Genomic DNA, 14,736 nt, shown 5'->3' with positions numbered 1-14,736 from the left:
ACTAAACCAACATGTAATATAACATAATATCTCCACCGCACATATATTAAATAAATTGGGATCCATTTGCCCCTCAAATTACTCATAACAATTAAGTAAAGAATGATATATCACATTTCTTCAAAATATAATATGCCTAAGGCCTATCATGCATCAGAGTAAATCGTACGCTCACGTAGCTTAGTGTATTAGTAGTGTTATGGTGAAGCAAGTAACATGATGTCGATATTAAAATGAAAATGATGATAACATGGCATACGTATTGACTGTAATGAAAATAATGTAAGACATGCAAGCAGTGATATGGCATTCATGCTTTCCAGCAGTGATATGTCGATAATACTAAGATACTGGTATCACAATAGTCCATCAAGTCTGAGTTGAATATCTATATGCGGCTTGGACTAGAAATATAAGCCACTGCGATAAAGATGATGTCGAGATAAGACTGAATATATAAGCCGCTATGAGATGTAAAGGTAGGACTGGATATCTAAACTATGATAAGCTGATGTAGAGGCGATACTCTGGATGTCAGTAGTAGAGACCATGCTTGAACATAAGCAACAGAGGCGATGCTCGAACATAGATAGCAGAGGAGGCCATGCTCGAACATAAATAGCAGAGCCCATGCTTGAACATAGATAGCAAAGGAATGCTCGAACATAAATAGCAAAGGCGATGCTCTAGATGTATAAATAGCTGTACTGATACTGATGCAAAAGCTAACTCTGAACTGAATATAAGTAGCTGTACTTATATCGTGACACATAGGCATGATGAGCTCTCTTGAATATATATGTATTTGTAATGCAACAAGAGTGAGAAATGACTAAAAAGCTAGTGGCTCGTCTTGAACTATCAAAGACTTATAAGCTAGCTTTCCAGTAGATGAGCTTGTCATATAATAATTATTCTGAAGAGACCTATGGGTCGCCATAGACAAATTAACTTGGTAATTTGCAATATATGAGCTTTTCATATAATAATTATTTCGAAGAGATCTTTCGCCTCGTCATAGACAAATTAACTTAGGTAATTTGCAGTATATGAGCTTGTCATATAATAATTATTTCGAAATGACCTATGGGCTCGACATAAACAAAATAATTATTCCGAAGAGACCTATGGACTCACCATAGACAAATTAATTTAGGTAATTTGCAGTATATGAGCTTGTCATATAATAGATATTCCGAAGAGACATATGGCTCGTCATAGACAAATTAACTTAGGTAATTTGTAGTATATGAGCTTGTCATATAATAGATATTTCGAAGAGACTTATGAGCTTGCCATAAACAAATTAACTTAGGTAATTTGCAATATATGAGCTTGTCATATAATAAATATTCCGAAGAGACCAATGGGCTTGTTATCGACAAATTAACTTCTCGCATAATTAGGAATAAGCATCTGGCAAGGCGGGAATAAACATCTCGCGATGCGAGGAATAAACATCTCGCAGAGCCAGGAATAAGCATCTGGCGAGTCGGGGAATAAACATCCTACAAGACGAGGAATAAATATCTCGCGAAGCCAGGAATAAGTATCTGGCGAGGCGGGGAACAAACATCCCACGAGGCAACAAATAAACATCTCGCATGACCATGAATAGACATCTAGTGAGGTGGGGAATAAACATCCCGCAAGGCGAGGAATAAACATCTTGCATGGCCATGAATAGACATCTGACGAGGCGAGGAATAAACATCTTGCGAAGCGAGGAATAAACATCTTGCGAGGCCAAAAATAAGCATCCATCGAGACGAAGAATAAACATCTTGCATGGTCATGAATAGACATCTAGTGAAGTGGGAAATAGACACCTCGCAAATAAGGCTAGGAAAGGCTCCTTTTTTAAGAACAATACGTATGACAATTTGCCTCTTCCCTTTTTTTAAGGAATGAAGACTTATAAAATACCACATCTTCCTTAATTCAAGAAACGAGGACTTCAAGGTACCGCCTCTTTCTTTATTCAAGGAACGAGGAATTACAAAATACCGGCTCTTCCTTTATTCAAGGAACGAGGACTTCAAGGTACTGCCTCTTTCTTTATTCAAAGAACGATGATTTACAAAATTCTGCATCCGATAATAAGAAATCCGTAGGCTAGTATACGCCTTCAATTATGCGAGGTCTTACAAGCTAGCCTAGGTGAGTGAAGGCTTAGAGCTTGCCTCAAATAATAAAGATGAAGACCAAAAAGGCCTTTAAATGAGAAGGGTTTGGGCTTAAGCATTTCATCATACACTTTGCGTGCACTTGAAAAACAATGGTATGGCTGAGGTTTGTAGCCCGTCCACAAAACCATCAAGAATTATAGCAGCACATTTCACACGTCTTTCGCATTTCCTCTTATAAGACGACTGAATGAATCCACTAGAATGTGAAAAAAAGAATTCAACAGCTTCAAAAATTTTGCTTGGATATTGCCTCTTGATATTATTGAAATCCCAGCAAGATCTAGTAACCAGAAGTTCAATTGAAGCCAAATTAGCTTTTATAATAATTGATAAAGAGTGCATTGGCTTCCAATCAGTTTTTCACGGTGCTATTTGAGTCTACTGAGCATATTCCGGAAATTACCTTCTTCGAGCCATCAAATTTATGACGCCATATCAAAGCAACTAATTAGGAATTTGACGTATTGAGCATTTCAGAAATTAGCCACATATGATAACTTTGATTTCCACTACTCTTGTTTGTTTGATTGTAGGCAGAGGCTTTGTGCAATGGCAATTTCAAATGTTGTTGTAGAAAAGTTAAAAGACATGTTGTTGTGACCTGTGAGTGGTTAGGGAACCTAGCTTCAACTAACTTTTTCTTTCCCTTTTGGACACAATTAACATGTGGGCTGGAGAAGACTTACTATTGAATTGAAATACAAGACTTAATAAAACCTTGTGAATCTGCGAGAGTGAAACAATCGTAGCAGCCGAAGTGGAAGAAGCCCCCATTCTGCCTTCCATTATTATTATTAATATAAGGTTATTTCCAACGCTGCACCGAAATTTATACCATTTTGTACCAAATTTTGTACCAAATCAAAATTCTTTTCCAACCATTATACCAAAACTTACACCAAATGAACAACACTTTATTATTTTATTCATTCTTTCGATTTTTCTCAATGTATTTATTTAAAAAATATATTTATTTATTTTATAACTGTATAAATTATTAAATCATAACTTCGTTAAATTAACAAATATATTAATTACTAAATTATTTAAGTGTTTTATATATTATGTTAAATTGATAAAAATAATTGATTATATTCTTAATTTATGATAAACAATTACGTTAAATTTACAAAAATAATAAACTTTAATAATATAAATTTTACATTAAATTAAACTTTAAACGTAAATTTTATGAATTAAACTTTATGTTAAATTAACAAATACGTTAATTATTATTGATTATATTATTAAAAATAATAAATTTTAATAATATAATTAATAGTGTAATTTATTATTATTATTATCATCATCATCATCATCATTATATAACGAAAATGACATAAATATCCTTAACCATTATCTTTGAAAAATGAAAAATAAGGACAAAATGAACATTGCATCATTTGACGCAAAAAATAGTGTAATGAATAGTGTTGCAACAAATATGGTGCAACACTATTCATTTTGCACTAAAATGGTGTGCAAAGTTCGATATTGCATTCGAGTAACTTTGCACCAAAAAATGATGCAAAATAGTGCAATGGTCCAACCATTGGAAATGTCCCAAGAGAGAATAATAAACTGGACCATAGAATATGAGAGCATAGTAATGTGGGCCAGATCACCACTCCACAAATAAAAGGGCCAGAAATGATGTACAAAGGAGAATAAATATTGACCCAATAATAATCCATGCAAGTGCCATAGGGGAACCAAAGAACAAGAAATCCCATGCCCAATTCCAATGAAACCCAAACTAACCTGCACCACTTGAAATGTACCAATTATATCAGACAACAACAGTTGCAGGACAATGCTTCTTCTTCCAAACACGCCACCATAATTGTCCAGTCTCCATCAAAATTAATGCAAATTGAGATCCAGTCACAAATAGACCATAGACCGGAAGTTAATGTGGGTTGCGGTTGTGCTACTTTTTGCCAAAGCTAGCGATAGCTTTAGCAGTCTTCGCCGGAGATGGTGAATGCCGATTGGTGTTGCTCGAGGCTGGAGAATGAAAGTGGCTGCCTGAATGACGAGTACCGGAGATATAAGTGGTGCAACAACTGCTTGACAGCCCAACGAGACTAGCTGGATGCTTGCAGGGGTTGTATGTTGTTGGTGATATGAAGGTCAGGTGGTTGCTGCGCCCGTCCTAAACTCTTCCTCGTTTACAACATAATATTCCCATAAGATTTAGTCCTCATTTCTCTATGTAGAAGATGCCATTAGCCACACCTAAAAGCAGAAACCTCCATCTTGTCCAAAGTGTTGTAAAGTTTGTATGTGTTGAAAGCTTCACAAACGGGTCTTTGTGTTTGAAGTGAATGAACTCCATCCTTTGTGTAACCAGCTAAAGCAGAATATGTGAAGGGAATTTGAGGATAAAGTTTCATTTTTGGTTTTTTATAATTCTTGGTTACCAACCATTTCCCCCCAACCTGAATATTACAAACTTGATTGTAATTGCCGCCATTTTTGAAAAAGATGGTAGAATTGCTTGGTTTAGTTTGCTGATAACTCTGTTGTTCATCCTTCCAATGGCTGATTCTTTGGTATGAATGTCAAAAAAAATCCTCAAAAATTACTTAGTTTTGAACTCCAACTCCAGTAGCCCCTTTTTCTTAGAATTTTTGGTTGATGTCTTTGCTATTTTGGTAGAGAAATTGTTTGGAAAATCCCTCTTTCCCGGTGGCCTTTTGTACAGGGTATAACATAGTTAACGTAACGATTTTCACAGACGGCGCCAAATGGTTGACAAAAATTGCGCCTATAGAATTCCGACCTCATCCCCTCCACACTTGCACATGGAGCGCACCGTTAGGAGGCAAAGGCCATAGGCCGAGAAAAAGTCCGGCGATCACTCCGACGGTCAAAACAACTGTCGGACGAAAAAATAAAAAAAAAATAAAGAGTGGAAGAAACAGGAGAGTGGGTTTGGTTCGGGTTAGAGAACTTATCTTAATTATGAAATGAGTCCCGTATATATATAGAGAAATAAATGGAGACAGACCGGTGGGTTAAGGAAATGGGATAAGTCCAATGATGGCCAATATAAAATAGGTAAAACAGTAAGTATATATGGTTGTTTATTGTTTACTTAGATTAAGATTCACGCACTTATTATTTACTTAGATTAAGATTCACGCACAAGTGAGTATTTGTGCAAAAGCAAAACTGAAATGATGGTAGTTTTCGAATACTTTTCTAGTTTTTTATCTCCGCTTTTCCAAGAATGTAGAATTATCATGGAAGTTGCTGTAAATTCGCCGAACAAGAACTCTACTTTGATCCATCCCATAGGGTTATTTGAAGCCCTCTACATTTGGTCCTTCCCATATTGTTTGTGGGAGGATTGTGCAACTAATTTACGAAGTTTGGTAGCTATTGTTTAAAAGTCGGTTAGTGTCCGACTATGCTGCTAATGCCAAGGGACTAACTCAAGTTCCTATTGGAGGTACTATTCACGTAGTCAAATTTGAACTTGTTGAGTGGACATTGCATAGGCCAGCTCCTTTTTGTCTACCCTTCTTTAAATTTTTATTTTTTATTTTTTTTTAGTAAAACTCATTTTCAACCGCACATTCTTACTATAAAATATTTTGCAGTTTTTACCTAATTTTTAACCACACGTTCCCCAAGAAACACTATTCTAAAATGCGTTTTCCCAAAAAAAAGAAAAAAGAAAAATGGGCAACAAACAATAACATCGGTCGTGGGGATGTAGTGTTATTGGTTTTTAAAAATTGAGTAGAAACTATTTATTAATGTGGGGTTAAACATTTTACTTTAATTGTTTAGTACCTAACTACAATTGCTAATGCCAAGGGCGTGTCCCATGTCCATACACTCACGACTACTAGTTAATTTGGTTTATGGATGAACTTTAGATGGTTATTATATGTTAACGTCTTTGTAAGGGTTTTTTATTGTTTATTACTTCTATTATTTGTTCTGGGTTTATCATTTGTGAATGTATCAGAGCAAGTCTATTGAAAATGGCTGTTTTAATAAACGTCAGCTCAAGCTATTGAAAATGGCCGATAACAATGCACTACCTGAGAAGCATGATTCCTCTGCTGACAGTAACTTACCTTCTGAGTCTCTTTCCCATGTGAAAAAGCACAAGTTTTGGGAAACCCAGCCTGTTGGCCAGTTCAAGGATCTTGGGGATTCAAGTCTACCTGAAGGCCCGACTGAGCAACCGACACCCCTGTCTGAAGTCAAACAAGAGCCTTATAATCTTCCGACTCCTTATGAGTGGATTACTTGTGATATGGACTCAGACGAGATGTGTAACGAGGTGTATGCTCTCTTGACCAATAATTATGTTGAGGATGCTGACAGCATGTTCAGATTCATTTATTCGAAGGAGTTTCTTTATTGGGCACTTCACCCTCCAGGTTATTATAGGAGTTGGCACATTGGAGTTAGGGTGAAGAATTCAAAAAAATTGGTTGCGTTCATTACTGGGGTTCCTGCAAAAATCCGGGTCCGTGACACTGTTTTTGTGATGGCAGAGATAAATTTTCTGTGCGTTCACAAGAAACTCAGGTCGAAAAGACTTACTCCGGTCATGATTAAAGAGGTCACCCGAAGGGTTCAGTTGGAGAATATCTGGCAAGCTGCTTATACTGCTGGGGTTGTCCGTCCTACGCCCATAGCTACTTGTCAATATTGGCATAGATCATTAAATCCTAAGAAACTTATTGATGTTGGATTTTCTAGGATCAGTGGAAGAATGACAAAGAACAGGACAATAAAGCTGTACAAGTTACCAGATCAAACAGTGACTCCCGGGTTTCGAAAGATGGAACCCCATGATGTTCCTGCAGTTAGTCGTTTGCTTAAGAATTACTTGAAGAAGTTAATTTTTGCACCAGATTTTGATGAGGATGATGTAGAGCACTGGCTGCTTCCAAAGGAGAATGTTGTGGATAGTTATTTGGTAGAAAGTCCAGAAACTCATGAAATCACTGACTTTTGCAGTTTTTACACCCTCCCGTCTTCTATACTCGGCAATCAAAACCATTCTGCTTTAAAGGCTGCTTATTCTTTTTATAACGTGTCGACAAAGACTCCATTGATTCGGTTGATGAATGATGCTCTCATTGTGGCAAAGAAGAATGATTTTGATGTTTTCAATGCTTTGGATGTCATGCATAATGAGACTTTCTTGAAGGAGCTTAAGTTTGTTCCAGGAGACGGAGAACTCCACTACTATCTCTACAACTATCACCTAAAGCAAGCTTTGAGACCATCAGAACTCGGGCTCGTCCTCTTATAAATTGTGATTGCGATTCAATCTGCAGTATTCAGGGCACTCATTTTTCTAAGTTGAAGTTATACTTTCATCCATGGTGAGTTTGACTTTTTGTGAAACAAGGAACAATAAATTGTCACTGAACATTTGGCCCGAGTTCCATGGGCAATTATTTGTTTTATGCTGAGAGTTGCCTGTTAATAAAAGATAAAGTGAAAATATTGTTTGCTTCAATTTGTTTGTGTTCTGCACTTATATGTTTCAAAAAGATCTATAACCATTATTCGGTACAGCATTAATTATCTTTCCCATGGTTCTGATGTATCAGAGCATAAAAAATTTCAGGTTAATGTTCCCCATTAGTTGTTACTCGCTATGAATAATTTTAAGACATATTATAGTCGATTTTTACCGTATGTAGATGCTGTTTCCGTATTTGGATCTCTAGCCATGAACCTTCGTAAACATGAGTTTTATGCAGATATTACAATCTGGGCATGAAAGTCATATCTGGATAGAAGTTGTTTTCAGAAATCTACTATTTATCATCTTAGCAGAGTACCTTTGAAGGATTCTTTCTTAACTTGGTAGATCTACTAGTCGAGGAGCCCAAGGCTTGTTACTACATGTGCTGCAACAAAAACGATTAGTCTCCTTTCTGTATGGGCTTTATGTACACAAAGGAATCAGTAGCTATGTCGAACTTCAGGATGTAACGTTCCAAAAGCTATTTCATTCTTTTTATTTATTTATTTATAAAATAGACTGAAAGTGTTATCGAGAATCCTCTTTTCCTAATTTAAGCAAAAATTTACTTTTATTTAAAATTTGAAATTTGTTCGATAAGTCGATAAATTTATTATAAACATTTTAAGTGAAAAGTTTACACATCTAATAAAGTCTTAAAGTGCTACGATTTCAAATCATCAATTCGAATTTAACATAAAATGTCAAATGTTTGGGCACAAGAAAATATATATTAATAAATAAAAAAGTTAACATAAATATGTTCTTCAAATTAAACATTTTGTAAATTATCATTTCTAGAAATTTAAGTTGGCAACCCCATGAGTATCACACGACACGTTCTAATATGAAATTATTATTTCTAGAAATTGTCAATCTGCCATGTGTCCATACTACACGTTCTAATTTGAAATTAGAGATGACAATTTGAACCGTCAAAATCGAAAATCGCGGTTAACCGAACCGAATGAGGCAAAAAAAATCGAACCGATGGTGCAACGAGATGGATATGGTTTTGATTTTAATGAACCAGTTCGTGGTGGTGCGGATATGGTATTTACGCCGTCGAACCGAAACCAAACCGATTACCCGCTAAAAAAAAAACACAACTGAATTGATTATTGAGCTTTATACTACTTTTCTATTCAGACCAAAACAAAATCCCCATCATTACATCTGCCTGACTCAGCCAGCCAGCTCACTTACCATTAGCCCATAATAATATTATTAGTATGACGGTATATAAATACAAACCCTACTCTCCACAAACTCACGCACGGCTCCACTGCCTCCACGGTCCAAGTCGTCGTCGCCTTCGAAAATTTATTATATTTGTTAGTCATTCTATTACTGCTGATTATATAAAAAGAGAGTTCGATATTTTTCTAGACTTGCCAGTATTGCCAAGGATGGATGGTTTTAATTTGTTGACATGGTAGAAAAAAAATTCAATAAAATATTCGACTTTACTGAATGTTGCAAGAGATTTATTAGCCATTCCAATATCTACTGTGGCATCCGAGTCAGCATTTAGTACAAGTGGTAAATTTATGAGTCCATATAGAAATAGGCTTCACCCAAAGACTTTAGAAGCTTTCATGTGTGCTTGGGATTGGTTTTAGACTGATATTCATGGTAGGATTTATTGTTTTATATTTGTTATTTATACATTTCATTTTATTGTTAATTTTTTTCTATTGTGTGTAGAAAATTTCACTCCTTCATCATACTCTAGAGCTTGTGCAATGTTTAGTGAGGAGGAAGATGACGAAGAAGAACATTTTTTTATTTAAATCTTAGTTAAGATTATTCTGAAATATGTAGTATCGTTGTATTCTCTACTAACATTTTTTATTTACTATATAGGAATCAAATTTGAATGCTGATCTATGCTAGTAAGATTTATAGGGAAGAATGAATCAAGTAACTTCGATGCACAACAATTAAGAATGAAGGAAAATTTTAGTGTTATTATATTTATAATATTATTTGTTAAATTTGTATTTCGCAATTGAAAATTAGGATAATGTTTGCATTTTCGTTTGGAATATTGTGTTTTTGTTTTCATTGACTTTTTTCATAAATTGTTTTATATCAATTTGACGGATGAACTTATAAAAAATAATTTATTTTCGTGGTTATTAATTGAACCGAACCGTGCCGAACCGAGAATCGAACCGAACCGATTTACGTGGTTATGGTGCGGTTATGGTATGGTCAAAAAATTGGTGGTGTAGTTATGGTTTTAGCCGAACCGACCCATAACCGAACCGTTGCCAACCCCATCTGAAATGTTATTATAAAAGTGGGTATAGAAATACGTGCATATCCTTATTAATATGATATAAATATAAAATGACATAGCATATCGATATTTTTAGATTTATAGCAAACTGGTCGCGATATCCATTTGCTTAAGGAATTTTATAAGAATTCTTATATCCCATATAATTTACATATTTGACAAAATGGTCCATCCCGTAGGATTTAACATATTCGACTTAACGGTCAATTTTGAATAATTTAACATAGAAATCGACCCGAATGCCTTAGAGTATTTCATATCAAAATCTATAAAAAATACCAAGAAAATAAGAATTTACTACTTGCTCAAAGTATTCTCACCTCAATTGATTTGAAAAATTCTGAAAATATGTTTGTAGAATAGTAGTGAAGAGAATTATTTCCAACGATGTGTGTGTATCAATGTAGAAAATAAAGTTTATATTCTAAAAGAAAATCTAACTTATATATATATATAAGAAAATTCCAATGACCACTTTCAGTTTCATTTTTTTAAATTTCAATCAAATATTTTTAAGTTTCAAATTTATTTCTAAACATATTATTTAAGAGTTTTAGGATTAATTATATCAATTATTATCAAAATTAAGGGATTTAATTATGTTTAAGTTATAATATTCTTTTCAACTTCCAATCAACCGCACTGCAATTTCGTCTATTTTTATTATTTATATTTTGTTTATTAATAAAATATAAAATCTAGAGTATTTTTTTTATCAAAATAACTCGGGCATAATTAGTCTAAAAATATTTATTCTTGAGCCAAATAAATTATATTTGATACGAGCTACAAAATGAATATAATATCGATATATTTTTATTAACTTCTAAAATGCTTAAATATTCGACCCAAATAACTCACGATAAATTCTATACGTAAGCAAATAAATCATTTATGCTAATAAGTAGGTCTAGTTTATCACTTCAATTGTTGAACTTTAGTGTGACGACAAAGGCTAAACATAGACTATTTCATTTGCTAGATGACCATTATTAAATTTAGTTCATATAAAAATATAATTAAAATTCGGGGTGTTACATCCCTTCCCCCTTAAAATAATTTCGTCCCTGAAATTATCTTATTTAGTCGAAAAAATCTGGATACTTGACTTTTAGTTCTTCTTCTTTATTCCAAGTAGCCTCTTCAACTCCATGATTTTTCATTGAACCTTAATCAAGGCAATTTTTTATTCCTTAATGCATGTATTTTCCTTTCGACAATCTCCAAAGGAGCCTCTTCATATGTTAGATCCTTCTCTACTTCCAATGATTCATAGCTTATCACATGTTTGGGACGTACTTTCTAAGCATTGATACGTGGAATACATTATGTATTATTGATAGTCTAGATGGCAATGCTAGACAGTACGCAACATTTTCAATTTTGTCTAAAATTTTGAAAGGACCTATAAATCAAGGTCTCAACTTTTCCTTCTTGCCAAATCTAATAACCCTTTTATTGGTGCCATTTTTAGAAACACTTTCTCATCGACTTCAAATTCTATCAATTTTCTTTGTTGATCTGCATAGCTTTTCTGTATATCTTGAGCAGACTTTATCTTGTCTCTAATTTTATTAATTGCTTGCACAGTCCTTGCATTAATCTTTGGACCAAAATTCCTTTTTTTCCGATTTCATCCCAATAAACGAGTGATCTACATCTTCCACTATAGAGAGGTTCATAAGGAGCCATGACAATAGTAGCCTGTAAGCTATTGTTGTATGTAAACTCCACAAATGACATGTGTGATTCCCAACTAACTCCCAAATCCAAGACACATGCCCGGAGCATATCTTTCAAGATCTGATTAATCCTTTCAGGCTATCCATCAGAATGAGGATGACAGGCAGTGCTAAAATTTAACTTGGTCCACATATCTCCTTGCATACTCTTCCAAAATTTAGAAGTAAACCTTAGGTCTTGATCTGAGACAATGGATGCTAGAACTCCATGCAGCCATACAATTTTCTTAACATATAATTGAGCAAATTGATCCATATTGTAGTTCATTCTTATTAGAAGAAAATGAGCTGACTTTGTCAACCTGTCCACAATTACCCAAATGGCATCGTGTCCTTTGGTTGACTTCAGGAAACCAACGACGAAATTCATGGTTATTTGCTCCCACTTCTACTTTGGAATTTTCATTGGATTTACTGGTCCTGATAGTCTTTGATGTTTTGATGTAACTTTCTGACATATAATACACTTCTCAACAAAAAGACCAATCCTCCTTTTTATATTCCTCCACTAAAATGTATTGCAAAGGTCTTGATACATTTTAGTATCACCGGGATATGCAGCATACGGGGCACAATGAGCTTCTTCTAATATCCCTGTTCTAATCCCTTCATCTTTTGGTACATATAATCTTTCCTCAAACATCAAAGTATTGTTATCTCTTATTGCAAAACCTTTTATTTTACTTGTACCAACTTTCGTCTTGATTTTCCTAAAAAAATTATTATTGTCTTGAGCATCCTTGATTTTATCCCTAAGAGTAGGTCGAATATTTAATGCTGCAATCTTTGCAGTAACTTGAGTTGGTGGAATGACAAATTTCAATTTCAATTTATCAAACTCCTTCATCAACTGCACTTGAGTTGTGGATAATACTGCTAGTTGTCCCACTATCTTCCTACTAAAAGCATCCGCGACTACATTAGCTTTACCCGGTAATAATAGATAGTGCAATCATAATCCTTAACCAACTCCAACCACATTCTCTGCCTCATATTCAAATCCTTTTAAGTGAAGAAGTGTTTCAAACTCTTAAGATCCGTATAAATATCGTTCTTCACCCCGTAAAGTTAGTGACACCATATCTTTAGAGCGTATACTATCGCTGTCAGTTCTAGATCATGTGTTGGTTAGTTTTTCTCATATTACTTTAACTGTTTTGAGGCGTATGCTATCACCTTTCAAACTGCATTAGTACACATCCCAAACCTTGTTTGAATGCATCACTTTATATAACGAATCCATCTGAACACTCTGGTATAGCTAAAACTGGAGTTATTACCAATTTCTATTTCAGTTCTTGAAAGCTCTTCTCACACTCCTCAATCCATTGAATTTTTTACGCCCTTCCTGGTTAGTTGGGTCATCGGCATAGCTATTTTGGGAAATCCTTCAAAGGATTTTCGATAATAATCAACTAGTCCCAAGAAACTACGAACTTCACCTACATTCGTCGATCTGGACCAACTAATTACTGCTTCAACTTTACTAAGGTCTACTTTAATCCCTTGTGCCGCAACCACATGTCCAAGGAAAACTATATGATCAAGTCAAAATTCACATTTCTTGAATTTGGCGTATAATTTCTCCCTTTACAGTGTTTCCAACACTATCTTCAGTTGTTTTTATACCAAAATGTCATCGATGAAGATAATGATGAATTGATCTAAATATTGATGGAATAATCTATTTATCAAATCTATAAAATATTGCAGGAGCATTTGTTAATTGAAAGGGCATTACCATGAACTTGTGATGAACATAGCGAGTTCTAAATGACGTCTTTGAAATGTCATCTGTTTTCTTTTTCAACTGATGATAGTCTGACCTCAGATCAATCTGAAAATTACTGTTGCATCTTTCAACTGATTAAAGAGGTCTTCAATCTGAAGAAGGGGATATTTGTTGTTAACTGTCAATCGATTCAATTCCCTATAATCAATGCACAACCTCATTGATCCATCATTCTTCTTCACAAATAAAATCGATGTACCCCAAGGAGATGTACTTGGTTGAATGTAACCTTTATACAACAATTTCTACAACTGTATCTTTAATTATTGTAGTTCTTTTGGTGTCATCTTGTATGAAGCTTAGACACTGGAGTTGCTCTAGGCACGAGGTCAATTTTAAGCTCCATTTGCCTATCAGGTGTCAGTTATGTCATCAGGGAATACATCAATGAAATCTCATACAATCGACACATTACCAATAATAAGCTCCGATTATTGAGTTCCATGTATACTCACTAGAAATCCCTGGCAAGATCTTTTCTACCTTCATGGCCAACATGAGTCGGGGTAAAAACTTAACTCGTATAGCGAAAAATCGAAACTCTTCCTCCCCAGGCTTCTAAAAAACTACATTTTTGAAACATCGAATGGTTGTGTGATTGTCCCCTAGCCAGTCCATTCCTAGAATAACATCAAAGTCTTTCATGTGTAGGAGGTGTAAATTAGTTACAAATTTTTTTCCTTCCATTTCCAATTTTACTGCCCTAGCGATCTGATTAGTGTTCAAAATTTTACTGGATTAGATGAAAATTTCTATAACACTATCGAATTTTTCACATTTAGTACATGATTTAGCAATAAATGCAGTGAAAATAAATGAATGAATAGCTTTTGAGTCTATAAGAACATATGCAGGTAGTTCAGATATTGATAGAATACCTGCTGTTACGTTTGGATCCTCTGTTGCCTCTTCTTGGGTTAAAGTAAATATTTTAGCTTTCACTTTCTTGCCCTACTCATTGTCTTTCTTAGATGGGTATACCTTATAGTCCGGGGCAAAATGATCTTCTCGACCACATTAATAGCACACATTTTTCTCAAACAAGCACTTTCCTCGATGTGTCTTATTGCATTTAGGACATCATGGAGTGACTTTATTTTGTTTGCTTGATCCTAATCCTCTTGTTCACGAAATTATTCTTTCGATTTGTATTCGCAAGTGTACGGTTCATGACAAGTAATACAGTGAAAAATTGAGTC

The 14,736-nt window shown here is 34.6% G+C and overlaps 1 protein-coding gene across 1 annotated transcript; it reads left to right on the top strand.

Annotated features, from left to right (window-relative positions):
* Positions 1-5,849: 5,849 nt before the first annotated feature.
* On the top strand, positions 5,850-7,695 carry LOC111401513 (glycylpeptide N-tetradecanoyltransferase 1-like). Its single transcript, XM_023029283.1, has one exon. It carries the CDS (start codon positions 6,163-6,165, stop codon positions 7,474-7,476), a length of 1,314 nt encoding a protein of 437 aa, XP_022885051.1. The 5' UTR covers positions 5,850-6,162; the 3' UTR covers positions 7,477-7,695.
* Positions 7,696-14,736: the final 7,041 nt, after the last annotated feature.

The sequence above is a fragment of the Olea europaea genome, chromosome 10, assembly GCF_002742605.1.
Source record: "Olea europaea var. sylvestris chromosome 10, O_europaea_v1, whole genome shotgun sequence".
Taxonomy (NCBI): domain Eukaryota; kingdom Viridiplantae; phylum Streptophyta; class Magnoliopsida; order Lamiales; family Oleaceae; genus Olea; species Olea europaea.
This window is presented reverse-complemented; position numbering and strand designations above follow the sequence as displayed.

Excerpts from the sequence above, each read along its gene's own strand:
- LOC111401513 (XM_023029283.1), top strand. The coding sequence starts at position 6,163 with ATGTATCAGAGCAAGTCTATTGAAAATGGCTGTTTTAATAAACGTCAG.